The sequence below is a fragment of the Branchiostoma lanceolatum genome, chromosome 19, assembly GCF_035083965.1.
Source record: "Branchiostoma lanceolatum isolate klBraLanc5 chromosome 19, klBraLanc5.hap2, whole genome shotgun sequence".
Taxonomy (NCBI): Eukaryota; Metazoa; Chordata; class Leptocardii; order Amphioxiformes; family Branchiostomatidae; genus Branchiostoma; species Branchiostoma lanceolatum.
The window spans coordinates 7905299-7920631 of record NC_089740.1 but is presented as its reverse complement, the minus strand read 5'-3'; the positions used below and the strand labels follow the sequence as shown (position 1 = coordinate 7920631).

Here is a 15333-nt window from a genome sequence, read left to right as displayed (position 1 = left end):
TACGGATTCAGGGACACTTTTCGGAAGGTTGTTTACCGATCACCGGCATCAGTTAGACACTTTTAGATGATTTGAGAGCAACTATACCTAGAGTATGACAAGTTACCTCTTCAAATGTTTCCAGTCGTCTTTGAAGACAGAGTAAATCAAGTCTGAAGTTTCAAGTTTCTTCTCCAACTCCCTACGGTACAAGGACGCCATTAACAGTTAGCGGATTGAATCAGAACTGCAGTTACAGCTGTCAATCTCGTAACGTGGGAGCTGGTTGGCCTAATGATTTGACGGGAAAATGACTATAAGTTTTCCGTATGTACCCCTGTGCTACATATTGATTAGTACTCTCCAATCAGCGGATTGGCTCCGGTTTGTTTTTGACGTCTTTTTAGGCATTTTTGTCAGGCTTTCTATTTTTTTCGCGTATTCTTTATGTCGCCAAGCCAAACTCCCCTAAAAAGACGTCAAAAATAAGGCGGAGCCGCACCTCTGCTTGAAGAATGAATACCCAATAACGCATTTGATTGGTTGGCTTTATGTACGTATGGATAATATCATTTGTATTCCCGTACAGTAATTAAAACATTGCTACGTGCTGATTGGTTAACATAACATTGATTAACCAATCAATAAACACCTAATTTCGCGCTATGGTCAAGTTGCTGCATTTATTCAATTAGCTGCTAGAAGTCGCTCTTTAGAATCCCATGTAAAATCGTATTGACAATCTCACCTGGAGTGTCCTTCTTTTTTAATCCGCATAGGGGCGCCCTTGACACGCAGCGAAAACCCTGCGTTGCTGGACGGTGGCCATTGAGTTGTTTCGGGGAGAGTAAGTAAGGAAAACATGCATAATAGGCACAGTAAAGGTAACTTTGCTAATATTCTACAACTTATATGGCTTCTAGTCTTTCTAATACCCAGGCTTACGTAGCCTGGCATTCTGTAATTGCTGAAAATCGTCCTGATATGCCAGGAGCGTTGTGTTGAGCCCATTTGAGACACCGCCATGTTGTCCAGTAGTTTACCCCTTTTATTTCATATATAGAAGGATACAAATCACTTACAGCTCACAAGATAAGACTCTTTATATATATTCGCAGCAGCAAAGCAGATTACAATGGTCACAGTCAGTAGATGCCATCAAAACAGGCACTTGAACAATAATGTTAATGTTCCTTATCAAGGCACAATGATGAGAACACCCTGTGCAAATTGAAAATGTCATACTTTAAAACCTTCCCCCTCCTAGGTAGCCTTTTGCTTTGGTATAAAATACGTACTGTTGTAGTAATACTGTAGGGAGGTTAATGTTAAAGGGCTGACTATACATGATGTATATAACTGAGAATATTGACAGGTAAATTGTCTTACATGTATTACATATACACCCAAGTATGAAAATTGATTGCAACTCTTGTACAATACTGTTTCCGTATCTACAAGCCGTATGTTAAGACCTGTCTGACATAAGGACTCCATTCCAGATTCCCGTTCCAGAATATCTGTAACGTTAAGTCTAATGTACATTTTTTACTTCACTTGGTGACTGGGAGAGTCAGACCTATAAATTTGCATGTGTCATTAGTATGTGCATTAAGTTTTCGTTTCTGTCTAGCAACTTCCAGGTTCAAACAACAAGCATGACAGACCATGACAAATCACATGGTAATGTTTGAAAACAATACCATTGATATCATACTACTTGTAGCCTGATTATGTTCTATAAACTACATGTAGTAGTCTAACAACCTACATGAACAGAAATTCAACAACTATGCTTACAATAAAAAGCAAAAACTGAGAAAGAAAAACAAGCGTCATTATAATTCCCGACTGACAGTCTTATTTCAGAAATTCTCAATTCTTAGTTTTGGGAAGAAAAGATCAGCTCCACATATACATTGTGTAAGTTCCATTAAACTTTAAACAGCTCCAAAATTACCACAAACAAAATCTTACAGTTCAAGAAGCAGCATACATGTAGGTAAACACACTGAGTAAGTGAAGTGCTGCAATACTGAATATCTCAGCAAGTTTACATAGACAGTAAAGTAAGTAATACTGTTGTTACATCTCAGCAACCTTACCTAATAATATATACCTTTCCAGGAGTTTCTTTGAAATATGAAAACAAAATGTGTGAATGCCTAAATATGATGTAAAGTCAAAGAATCCATGTTTGCATTTTTGTTTGTCGGAACAAGAGTCTAGCCTATGTAGTTTACATGTAGCTTAACACTAAGCAACAATATAATGTAGTAAAACTTCAGTGTTACAGCTCCAACTTAAAAAAGAATACTCCAATGGTAATTAGACGTAACTTTCACAGACACTCATCGACATAGATGATGCACCAACACCATATTTCTAACAAACACTTAATGCATTGGTAAGCATACTACAACTAATAGCGTATAGTATATTTATACAAACACAAATACCATTGATAACGATTGTGAAAGATCCCACCATCTCTAGAAAATGTACAACCAAAATGGTGAAGAGAGGGTAACATTACATAATCATTGTATAAACAAAGTAGTAGTAAAGATCCACAAGCAATAGAGACAAATTGTCACAAGCCAAAAGCAGTTAAATTTAAAACTGAAACCTTGGCATACAGCTTTGTCTTTAACAATCTACTCTGTTTAATACCCATAATTTGAAACCACACCATGCTATAAATACCTGTACCTGTTGACAGAAATACACAAATTGGAGATAATACAAGTATCCAGGAAAGATCACCAAAACAAATATGTCATCATCATCAAATATTTACAGACTGATCTCTTTGTACAAACTCTAAGTATGAAAACAGCCAGTTATATATAGGAAGTCTCACAGTTCCAAGTGAGCATGTGTGAAGATGCATTAGGTCTAGGTCAAAGTTCAAGATTGCCTTGTCTACTAGACAATGCCCACTTGTCAAGATGTTTTTATAACACGAAAGAAAGTTTAAACAATAATGAAAGTCCGAAGATAATTTCATCAGGTTGGTAGAAAATAGGATATGGGAGATTCTTTATACACAACCAGGTATTGATCTCACCTGCTAACGTTTCTCACCGCAAAAGTGCCACCTACATCGGCTACTTATAGCGGTGAGAAGCAGTACTCCAGTCAGAAGCTCTGAAGGTGTCTGATAGACATCGAAACGTTAGCAGGTGAGATCAATACCTGGTTGTGTATAAAGAATCTCCCATATCCAATAATGAAAATCACTGTTAACTAGCGTAGTCCTCTGTAAGGCAGCAGAACATTGTTTACTAGCCAAGGGATCTTCAACTTCGACCTACACTGATGCATTGTGGTCTACGTCAAAATTGATGGACTCTTGGCTAATAGACTGCAAAATGTTGTTTACTATCCAATGGATCTTGAACTTTGACCTAGACCACAATGCATCAGTTGCACATGTGAACTAGGAACTATGAGCACCCCGACCAATCAAATCACGTGAATAGCATTGAAACTCAGATTCGCATCAGCCATTTCCCGACAAAGTCCTTTCTAAGTTGCGTTAACGACTAAATCTGACAAAATAAACTCGCCAGTGAGATGTTGGAAGGTGTCAGCTTTCTAGAGATGTTTTCAGATTGGCAATTTTGGCACTTTGGAAGTAATAGAAAGTGAAAGCGATTTAACGTTAACTTTACAAAAAAATAGTTTCTACTACTTTTCTTTAAACATTAAATCGCGGTCACTTTTTATTACTTCCAAAGTGCCAAAATTTACAATCTGAAAACATCTCTAGAAAGCTGACACCTTCCAGCATCTCACTGGCAAGATTATTTTGTCAGATTTAGTCGTTAACGCAACTTAGAAAGGAATTTGTCGGGAAATGGCTGATGCGAATCTGAGTTTCAATGCGATTCACGTGATTTGATTGGTCGGGGTGTATGAGGTGGCTTATTTCCGGTGCTCCTGTAGAGGGCCGTGCTAGACAGTGAGGGGTTCGAAGTCTTCGTTAGACGCGCTCATAAGGACCTGCATGTCTCCGTACACGCTGAGGGAGGGCTTCCTCCATCGACGAATCAGCAGCCCCAACACAACCAGCATGACCAGGCCCAGGACAGACCCCACCACGGCACCCACTATCACCATGGTGTCTGGGAAGAGAGAGTGCACGAATGAATGAATGAATGGTTGGAAGAATGGATGAACAAATGGCTGGATGAATAAATGAACAAACAAATGAACATGCACATGAACCATAGTACTGACTATACAGACAGACTAAGATCTTGACCTTTTACGGGAACACTGACATTAGGCTTGTGTCTACATGTAGGTTTTGGCATACAGAATCTGATGAATGTTGACAAAAAAGTTTTCTTCAATTCAAATTCATGTGACTGTAAATCCAAAAACAAATCAGAACTTACTGTGCTTGTCTGCAGTGTGCTTCCTGCTTGCTGTGCCTGGGTCTAACAGTACACAATTTTGAGAGAATGAACATTTTTTTCAATAAATTCTATCATCTACAACAGATACACTACTAAACTACATGTAGATATATTTCAAACTAGGGTAACATGACAAAAGTGATATCACAAATTTAATAACTATTACAGTTATGTATCTGTGGAAAATGGAATTTCTGTCAGACAAATTGGAAGTGGTACCAGAAAAAGTAAAGTTAAGAACATTTTATGCTTCATGTAAGTTGAAAGTATAATCTAAATGTTACGAAAATGTAGATGTGCTCACCTGAGGGACAGAGAGGCATGGTGATAGTTTGTTCCCCTAGCTGAAAGAAGCTGTACTGCACCGGTCCGTTACTCAGGCCTAGAACCAACTGGAAAAACACAGTTAAGTTCCAATGAGTGTCTTCCTCACTGCATGGCATACAAGTCAAGTATATGTAACAACAAACAAAAGACACTTGAGGTCTTTTTGGGTCCTGCAATGGAGACAAACAATGTACATGATGACATGCATTTTTGTCCTATGACATTAAACATCTGTACTAGTACAGTCTTCTGGATGCCCGACACTAAGAAAATAAAGAAATTAAAAGCCTCCTTTTGCAGGGGACACCCTGGGTAATTGTTAAAGGCATCCAAAGCATTTTATGAGACTTGAAAACTGGGTATATTCTAGTTGCTGTAATCTTCATGAAATTGACAATTAATGCTACAGTGACTGTTTACCACATTTGCGTTCGGATTTCTTATCAAAAGTGCGCATAAACGGCACAAAAATAATCTACATGGTGATCTTTTAGTTTAACACGCCTACTGTAAATACTGTAACCTCGGCCACCTCCGTCAAAATGTAGAAATGCAAAATTAAAACATAAGTATGAAAATATTTGACGGAGATGCAGTTACTTTCTCATTGGTCAAACCGCTAATTGTGATGGACAGTCAGGATCAGTCTATTAGGGCTTGGATTTTCTCATGATCCATTCTCACTACACAACGACATCGTATCTTTGATCATTTAATGTCCATATGTATTTGTGTTATTGAAACTTACTATATGTAGGAATGAGTAGAAATTTGAGTTTTTCAATTCAAGTTTCAAGCCTCATAAAATGCTAGCCTCCGTTGCAGACTCTGAAGCGGCTTTTTGGGGGGCTAAATAATACACTTTTTGCAGCCACCCCGTAACTATCAGCCATCCTGTAACCATCAGCCGCCTAGAGTCTGCGTTATTACGGCATGTCAAAGCGAAATTAAAATCACGTTAGGGCGATTAACGCAGAGGTGCGAATTTCCTGCCTATGGTAGACCGCACAATAAGAACAGTATACACGCACCTCCCCCAGTCAGTGTGCTGTCACGCTTGTGGCAAAATAGTTTGCTATTTCTACTGTTCCTAAAGACAAACTTCGATTATTAGAAGCAGTGTTTCCGCCAGACCGCGACTGAGATCTTGAGAGGCCGTCCACTTGGGGAGGGCCGTACCGCGAAAATTGATTGACCGTACCGCGAAAATTGATTGACCGTACCGCGAAAATTAATTGACTAGGAAAAGTACTAGTAACTGAATGTTGTGATCAGAAAAAACTTTGTTAATTTTTCAAAATCAATTTGTTACGAAGGTCGCTATAATACTGCTTCAATCGTCACAAAATGCGATCTATTTTGACAAGAAACGCCCGAAGTGTAAAGGGAAATTCCCGCCCGTGTGGTCACGTCACATCTTGCTGTCAACCAATCAGAGCACAGTCTTTATGACGCAGCCCAATCAGCGCTCAGAACCTTGCATATCAATGAGTTTAAAAACATGGCGGACGGCCCGGGACGGGTTGCGACTCGAGCGAGCGTCATGACTTATGTGAATTCATAGCGAAAATAACGATTTATCTACGGTAAATACGGAGAATTTTCACGAAAAAATATTCACAGGAATATATATTGTGTCGAATACGGCCAGAAATAAAGGCGAACCGCGGCAAATCACGACGTAGAGGCTGAAATGCACGGGTGAAAATTCTTGTTTTGTTTACGTCTTGTTGGACGGGGCAGGTTGGGACTCGAGCGAGCGTCGTGACGTATGTGAATTCTTAGCGAAAATAACGATTTATCTACGGTACATACGGAGAATTTTCACGGAAAAATATTCGAAGAAATATATATTGTGTCGAATACGGCCAGAAATTAAGGCGAACCGCGGCAAATCACGACGTAGAGGCTGAAATGCACGGGCGAAATTCTTGTTTTGTTTACGTTTTTCCTTGTTTTCTTCGATGACTTTCTTCGATTGAGTCTTAAAAAACGGGTTTTTAATGAGAAATGGCAAACTATTTTGCCACAAGCGTGACAGCACACTGACTGGGGGAGGTGCGTGTATACTGTTCTTATTGTGCGGTCTACCATAGGCAGGAAATTCGCACCTCTGCGTTAATCGCCCTAACGTGATTTTAATTTCGCTTTGACATGCCGTAATAACGCAGACTCTAGGCGGCTGATGGTTACAGGATGGCTGATAGTTACGGGGTGGCTGCAAAAAGTGTATTATTTAGCCCCCCAAAAAGCCGCTTCAGAGTCTGCAACGGAGGCTTATAAAATGCTCTGGATGCCATTAATCTGTAGATCTGTGGAAGTCTGCCCCCCCACCCCAATTTTTGGATGCCCTGTCTAAAAGCCTGCTCCACAAGAAGAATTCCTGGGTTTCTGCCCACCTTTACATCCATGCCATTGTTGACCCTGGCCATGTTGACTTGGTACACAGCTGGTAGACTGAACCCAGCGATTGGCACCTTCAGATCTGAGGTACAACAGAGGGCGGACGAGTTAGAATAGAAACTGCCTCACATGTGATACAAAAACAAATTTCAACGTTTTAACAAGTTTGGCAATCAATCCTGTGATGCAAGTACTGAACCAACCCGAATAAATAGGGCTTTCCAGAGGATGGCTTTCAAGAAATTTCACTTTCAAGAAAGCTCACTAACTTATCCAAAAGTCCTATTCATTCTGGTTGAGAAACCATGGAACCTTACGTCACCTATATTGTGACCTAACAATTAATTATTTCAATCGTCAGGCGAGTAGCCGTCAGCACGGCGTGAGTTGCAAAGTCCTGAACTTTGTAAAACGGACCTTATGTAAAACAAGTAATAACTTGAATTTGGGGTATATTTAGCAAAGTAGCGTAAAGTAGGCTTTTCAATTTTAAGTTCAACTGAACTGAGAATTCTTTCTGAGGCCTAAGCTCATAATGAAAAAGGAAAGGTGGCTTGAATATTTGAAGAAACAAAGAGAGTTTTGTATGTTCCAGACCTTCTATTTGGTAGGTTCCATTTTGAGTGACAGTTTGTGTATGATCCAGGCCGACCTCGTCAGAGTTGATGGTGACATCCATGGAGACTGGGTCTGTACAGCCATGTAGGGTCACATCCATGGAAAACTTCACTGGTATGTCCTGTAAATACAGTCAAACAGTCAGAGATGGCAAACTTCACCCCCTTTACACAATTACTATGAAGAGGAAGCCTTGCTGGTTTCATGAATATAGTTATTATACAGTCACAGACACACACACATACACACACACATATACATGTACATGAACACAAACATACACACACACACACATACATACATGTCCACACATACATGTACATGTATACACAGTCTCCCTCTCAGTCTCTAACACAGACACATACACAGTCACACATATACATGCACACAGACACACCCACACACATATGTAGTCTTACACAGTCTCTCTCTCACACAGACGCACACACACAGACACACACACATGTACACACACAAACACAGACAAAGAGACAAGACAAAATCAATACTTCACTCCCTTTACAAATCTGATCTATGAATTGTAATGGTTTTGTAAGTTGTACTCACAGATTTTGTTTGGGCTGAACATGTCACTCCTGTACAGTCTGCATTTCTGTTACACGTAATGGTAGCCAGTGTGGGCATGAGTGATGTGACATTGTTGGCCATCTGGTCGATGGACTTACACTGCAGAGAAGGATCCACAGGGGGCAGTGCAGGAGTGGTGGGCAACGCTTTTGACTTTGTTGTTGTCTGTGTAGGGATTTTATCAATAGAGGCTGATCAATATTCATATAAAAATTATATTCATAGTGACAATGAATTTCACACTGGACTGATGACAATTGTATCGACATTGAAGTATTTTTACTTCATACTTTGTCTGAACAACTTACAGTATTGATAAAAATAAAAAAAAACAGCAGTTTCAGAGTCTGCATGGCAACAGTCTTTGTCAAGGTATGACTTCATCCACTGCTTCTACAACATCACTTTATGACACTCAGCTGAGTGACCAACAGTAACAATGGCCAAAAGTGGTCCATAGTTTTTCCATACTACATGCTGTCGAGTGTCCTATCTGCATAACGTGACGTCACAGAGACAGTGGGTTGCTAATTCTTTGATAAGGACTGGAGTTCATCAGTCAAAAAATTGGGTAGGTCCAAATACATGTACTAAATGTGTTGGAAAATGCAGTTTACCTTTGATACAGATAGACCAGTGATTTCTGTGTGATGGCCTATTGCTCATATCAGCCATGTTTTGAACATTTACCTGAGCTGGAGCAGCCGTTGTTACAGCAGGTTTTGGTTTAACAGTCCCTCTGGTTGGAGGTTGTGGGTGTACGGTAGTCCGTGGGGGCTGAGGCGGTCTAGTGGCAGGATGCACAGGCACAGGTGTTGGGAGAACTGTTGGGGAGACATATTGTTAAATTAGTACTGTAACAATGAATTTTTCCTGAGCTTTCTTTAGAAGTCTTCCTGTAATAAAGTGTCCCATAGGTCCAGAAAGGTAGTAAAACCGTGGAAGGTTTAATAGAGCAGCTACTGTAAATGTTATTGCAAAGGACTACATGTAGTTTTTGTTCACTTTGAGTCATGTGAATGTGTCCAGATGCATTAATTTATTAGAAGATGAAACAAATTTTCATGAGCGGTAAAGGATCACATAAGCATGATCATTAGTCATGCCTCCTCTTTATATGATATAAAAAGACTAGACTTTAAATCTGAATCCAGCAATGCAACATGCTAAACTTGTTAAAGCCTTTCACAACTTCAATCTTAAAGTCATTATGCATTTCTGAATCGAATCTGTATAGCCGGTATAACCACCCTTCATCATAACACAACAGCTATTTGCTTTATTTTTTTCATTGATTAGAAAATAAACACCCTTCATGGTAACACACCAGCTCTGCACACAGCGCAACAGGCCACAGCCGCAGGTTATATTACACTGAAAACCTTTAACACCTAACCTTTGCACATTTAGCTGCAAGTGTTGTTTCCTATGTTGATCGACACAGCGTATTTTGTTGCTCCTTTCTAACCGTACGTACCTGGTGTACAGGAGGGGACAGACACGTCCTGTTCAGGGATAACATCATACTCTAGAGGATACACCATCATACCAAAGATCTCTGTTCCTCCTAGAAGTTTCACCTGAAAATTACAAAAATCTCTGTGAATAGTTTCAGCAGGTTGGCAAGTTACTGAATAAAAAGACTCTTTGTGCACAACCAAGACTTACTAGTAGTTATTTATTCAACCAACGTGTCAATGACCGTCTGTCATCATCCTCAAGGCAATTCTGACTGGTTCACATTGCACTGCAGCACAGGTGTTGCTGCTTATAGATCATGCAACATTCCTAAACATATCTACAAGTCATGTATAAGCAGTGACACCTGTGCTGTAGTGCAATTTGTGAACCAGTCGAAATTGCCTCGAGGAAGGTGACAGATGGTCACCGGAACGTTGGTTGAAGAAATCACTTGGTTGTGTACAAAGAGTCCTTTTATTTAAAAAAATAATAAAATTGTCTATCATTACAACAAGACACAAAGTATTCTCTTGACAAAATTCCAATCATCATCTAACATTAAGATCACAGAAGTTTGGTCACAGTTTGTAGTATTTCATCTGAGGAAGACTAGACAGAAAACACTGCAGAAAGATAAGAAATATGACGATAGCGGACAGTAAAAAGTGTTCTACAGTTCTACATGGGTGTGGATTGTGGTATTTCTACATGCATTGTTTTTGCAGTTTACACCACAACCACAAATTGGCAGGTTCTATGCGTTCCTAGTATTGTTCCCATTGCATTGTGGGGTCGTGTGGCGCAACGGCAGAGCATTCGAATCAGAACCAAGAGGTCCCGAGTTCGAATCCTGTCATGTCACCGATGTAGTGCCCTTGGGAAAGGCACTTAACACGACTTTCCTCACTCCACCCAGGTGTAAATGGGTACCTGACTTCGATTGGGGAAAGTCGTATTGAGGTCACCTGTTGGCACCGAATGGCAGCGCCCAGACCCTTGTGACAGTTCCACAAAATGCAAGTGTGGATAAGATATTATATGTGTTGTGTATTGTGTGAAACCTGTAAAAACCCTGCATCAATTCAGTGCTAGAAAGGCTGCCATTGTGGTAATTTCTGACCAATAAAAAACGTTATTATTAAACTCAAAGATCTGTGAAATTTTTAATATGTGATGAACATTACCCCAATGGACAGCGTGTTCTGATCCTTCTTCTCCAGCTTGACTTGCAGATAACCCTGTATACGCTCCTGGGTCCCCAGGACAGGTACCTCACCACTTAACCCTTCAAAGACAAACAGGCATCAAAGTCTGATCATGTACAGTAAAACTCTATGATACAATGCACTATATACTGCATTCTGTACTCTGTGTTACTGTACTGTGATCAACAATAACCCATTTTCCTATGCCTAAAGCTACAAAAATCTTATCTCATGTCAGAAGAACACCCGTGAGGTGTACCCCCAAATGTAAGTATGCTAGAAAGTGTCTATAAATGTCAATGATATAAAGCTTCCATCTTCCATTGCAAAATACTGTGAATCTTGAAATGTTTGTGGTGGCCTTATTCTCATGGTTATGCTGTGACATCTCAACTACAAAATCAGGACACTGCTTAAGAATATGTTTCCTTTGTACCCTTAACTGTATTACAGAATTTTTTCAACCAAGAACTTAACCTTCTCCCTACTGCCTAACTCTGTAACCATTAGGGAATTGGGTGCAAAACAGCTACTACAGTTTGCTAAAGGTTAGGTCAAAATCTCCTTTCACATTGCAAAATCTATTTTCAATTCTATAATCTGCCACTCAAGTCCTACTTATATTAGTACCTTTAAAGTTAAGGTTTAAGTTTAATCTTCTCCCTGCTACTGTAGCCAGTTGGCATCAAATTTGCATTGATTACTGGAGCAGTAGGGGTGGATACCAGTTCAGTTTAATAAGGTCCAAGTCCAAGTTTAGGTCCAGAGATTTAGGTTCAGGTCCGGACCTGAACCTGGACCTGATCCTAAGCATAGAAAATTAATACTGACATGCATGACTACAAATGTTTCTTGGTGAGAAGACTTTCAAGACAAACCAGTCTTTGATATTTGAATGTTGCACTTATTTCAAATGCCTTTTTTGTCAGAGGGGAGACTCAAAACACTTTTTATCAAACAAAATAGAAAAATACTTTTTTACTTTGTTAGTACATGTTCAGGTTTGTATGGACTCAGGTTTTTGGCTTTCAGGTTTTTTGGACTCAGTTCTTGGATGTTATAAAGGTCCGAATCAGGTCCAGTGAACCGGTATCCACCCCTAGCTAGCAGGGAGAAGGTTAGAAAAGATAGAATGGGATGTGGATTACAGTGTAATGTTTCTGACCTGGTATCTCGTACATATCGTTGTGCCTGACTGTCTGTTGGTAGTTGACTCTTAAAGACGGCACCACCACGTTCACACTCATGGATACAGGGGAGCTACAGTGTTGTAGACTGGCCGAGGTGTGGAACTCTGCACCAGCCTGGAGGGGGGGGGGAGGTAAGGGGTAAGTTTTATGGTACCGTACATGTAGAATTATTTCAATACAACACAGTGTATTCCATATCGCCCGAGGTCCCGAAGGCCTGGTGTAGGTATGCACAAAAAGTATAACATCCACCGTAATGTATTGTTATTCTTGAATTCTTGCAGTGGTTTTATGCTTGCCCGAATGCCTTAGTTTTCGAGATGACCACTTCAACGTGAGCTGAAAAATTTCCTTTGCTGTACAGCGTGTGACTATACTATAGTGTATACTATAGTCTTTTCTATTAGTCTATTAATGCAATCCTAAACTGAAAGCCTCTCAATTTAGTGTTAGTATTTAGACTAGCATTTAGTCACATGCTGTATTGTTATATATTGACTGTCCGTTCTTTCATGTTACATGTACTTGCAATTAGCCTACAGGCAAGAACTTGCAATAAACTTATATTAAATCACCACAAAGACGTTTACAGTATCCCATAAAAAAACACCAATAAAACAAGTCATTGAATTTGCATATGTGCTTACCAGAGCTGTCCCTGTGCAGGTTATTCCTGTGCAGCTATCATTGCGATGACACTGGATGGTACCCCCTGGAGGGGCCTGGATGTGACTGATGATGTTGTCCAGAGAAGAGCACTCTGGGTTGACAGGCGCTGCAAGGTACCCTGGGATAAGACAGTACAGAACCCATCTCAGTCATGACATCATTGACTATTGACGTATTGATATAACAGAAGGAGGCTATTGCCTGTAAGTTCTGTTTCTAAACACAAATATAATAAATAATAATAATCATGTGGGAAAAATCTGCTGAAGAAAAGCCACAGCTTAATTTGTTTCACTGGTGAAGAAAATTACAATCTATTCAACATCTACTAACATAATTCCACCAGGAAACATAAGTCCGCCACGCTGGAAAGATACGTACACATAGATCTCCAACCCAACGTCCCCCAGTATAATACACTCGAGGGACTGTATATAATCTAAACAGTGCATATCTGAGGGGTACTGCACTTGAGATCTCTCAAACCCACTGTTTTTTTTTAAGAAGGCGGATTTATGTACTAGCCGGCAGATTAATGTTAATGGAGGTTAACGTTACATCAAGACATACATTTTGTATCCCATCTTTTTTTTAGTGTATATTGTTGTTGCTTCACCATGAAAGTTATTACAATTCTTTAATCATGTGTGTGCGTGTGTGTTTTAGCATTTTTGTGTGTGTGTGTGTGTGTGTGTGTGTGTGTGTGTGTGTGTGTGTGTGTGTGTGTGTGTGTGTGTGTGTGTGTGCATGTGTGTGTGTGAGTCCTTGTTTTGCAAGAAAGGTATGTAAACATTATAACGGTAGCGTGTAAACTTAGTGTGTAAACAAATTATTAGCCTATAATTTTCTGGTTTACAAACTTTGTCAGCAGTTATATCTTGACAATGTAAACACAGTTTGTAAACATGGTTCGTAATCACATCTTGTAAACATGTCTTGTAAACACTCTTGTAACTAGAACCTAATAGATTATGTCTGTATGACGTGGTTAGTCGAGTGCCCTCCCTGCCTGGTACAACAAGTGGCGGCCATTTAAATAAAAATTTTATGGTTAACGTTACCTAAAACTTATTGCGTCACGCAATATAACAAAACATATCTGCAAGTATAAAACTTATTTTCTCACCTGATGATATATATTTCCAAAACTGAGAGTCTTATGATATCAATAGCATGAGCTTAAAATGCGACTTACAGTGTTTTAAAGTTTACAAAGACATCAGTCTTTCTTGTTTTCTTGCGAGAGTCCTTGCGCCCCCCTCCCACTCGCATAACGTTCGTCCGCCCAACCGTACAAATCGGAGATCTTTTGAATGTTTTACTCACCTCTCAAAGTAAGCAGCAGCAAGACGACAAAGGTGTAGCTTGTCTCCATGGCTAGGTGGTGAGGATATGGTCCGTTGTGTTGGATTTTTGGGCCGTCTCCCGTTCACCGTGAGCTTTTGCTGCTAATTTTTGTTATGGTAATTATGCAGAATGTGCCATTCACGCCAGAGGGGTGTTAGCGGGACTGTTGATACAATGAATGAATGAATGAATGATTTTATTTGCACGACGATTGCAACGGTGACAATGTATGGCAATGTACAGATAACAGAATTACCAATCTAGGTATATTCTTCCACAATTCTAATTACTACTTTATTATATCAGATGTAATCTAACGTTACACTGATGATAACAAAAGATAGTAGTACCAAATTAAAATCGGGTGTTACTGTATTTACAGCATTATCATAAAACTACATATTCAAACAAATACTGTAAAATTGTATAGCAGAGGTAATTCAGATTTGACATAAATGTAGTGTTGATGCATAGCGTTGTAGCTTATCGAAATATTATGATCATAACATAACCCAATATCTGTTACATCAAATGCTCGATACTACTAACATTATCTATGTGTGATGATACCTTTATCTAACTTTCTATTGTCACTAGTATGATTATATTATGCTATTAATATTTGATAATTCCTTATGTACACTTACCTATTTCTGTTTTCTTTATACAGGATAAGCGCGCTCAGTATTCTCCAAGCAGAGGTTTCGATCGAGTGGGGTAGTTTTGTCCGGGATTTTGTACGTCCCTCTCCTCCAAAAAATCCCGGACAAAACTGCCCCACTCGATCGAAACATCTGCTTGGAGAATAGCGCTCAGTACATTGCTTTACATGTGTGCCCTGTAAAGAATAACATAAAGATGGTAATAAAAGAAACTAATCAACAACAAAAAATCCCAAAGTAACATACCAACCGAATATTAGGTTATGATGTGCATTATTCGTATTAAGATTTCTCATGAGAGTATCAAACGGAGTTGCTGTCATTTCATTTGAAATATGAATTTTCCTCATTAATTTTGCAAATCATGTCGTCATTTATATGTAAAACGTTCTATATATATATAGTCAGTCAGTCTATAAAGACTATGGCATAGTACTGCGCACACAAAATTTCAACA

The 15333-nt window shown here is 39.4% G+C and overlaps 1 protein-coding gene across 1 annotated transcript; it reads right to left on the bottom strand.

Moving 5' to 3' along the window:
- Nucleotides 1–3816: 3816 nt before the first annotated feature.
- On the bottom strand, nucleotides 3817–14354 carry LOC136425363 (uncharacterized). The gene is made up of 12 exons (XM_066414215.1): nucleotides 14194–14354; nucleotides 12846–12985; nucleotides 12174–12312; nucleotides 10988–11088; nucleotides 9820–9922; nucleotides 9033–9166; nucleotides 8322–8507; nucleotides 7734–7875; nucleotides 7133–7218; nucleotides 4711–4798; nucleotides 4386–4427; nucleotides 3817–4109 (listed from the first exon to the last, which is right to left on the bottom strand). The coding sequence occupies exons 1-12, from the start codon at nucleotides 14240–14242 to the stop codon at nucleotides 3940–3942; spliced, it is 1380 nt and encodes a 459-aa protein (XP_066270312.1). The 5' UTR covers nucleotides 14243–14354; the 3' UTR covers nucleotides 3817–3939.
- Nucleotides 14355–15333: the final 979 nt, after the last annotated feature.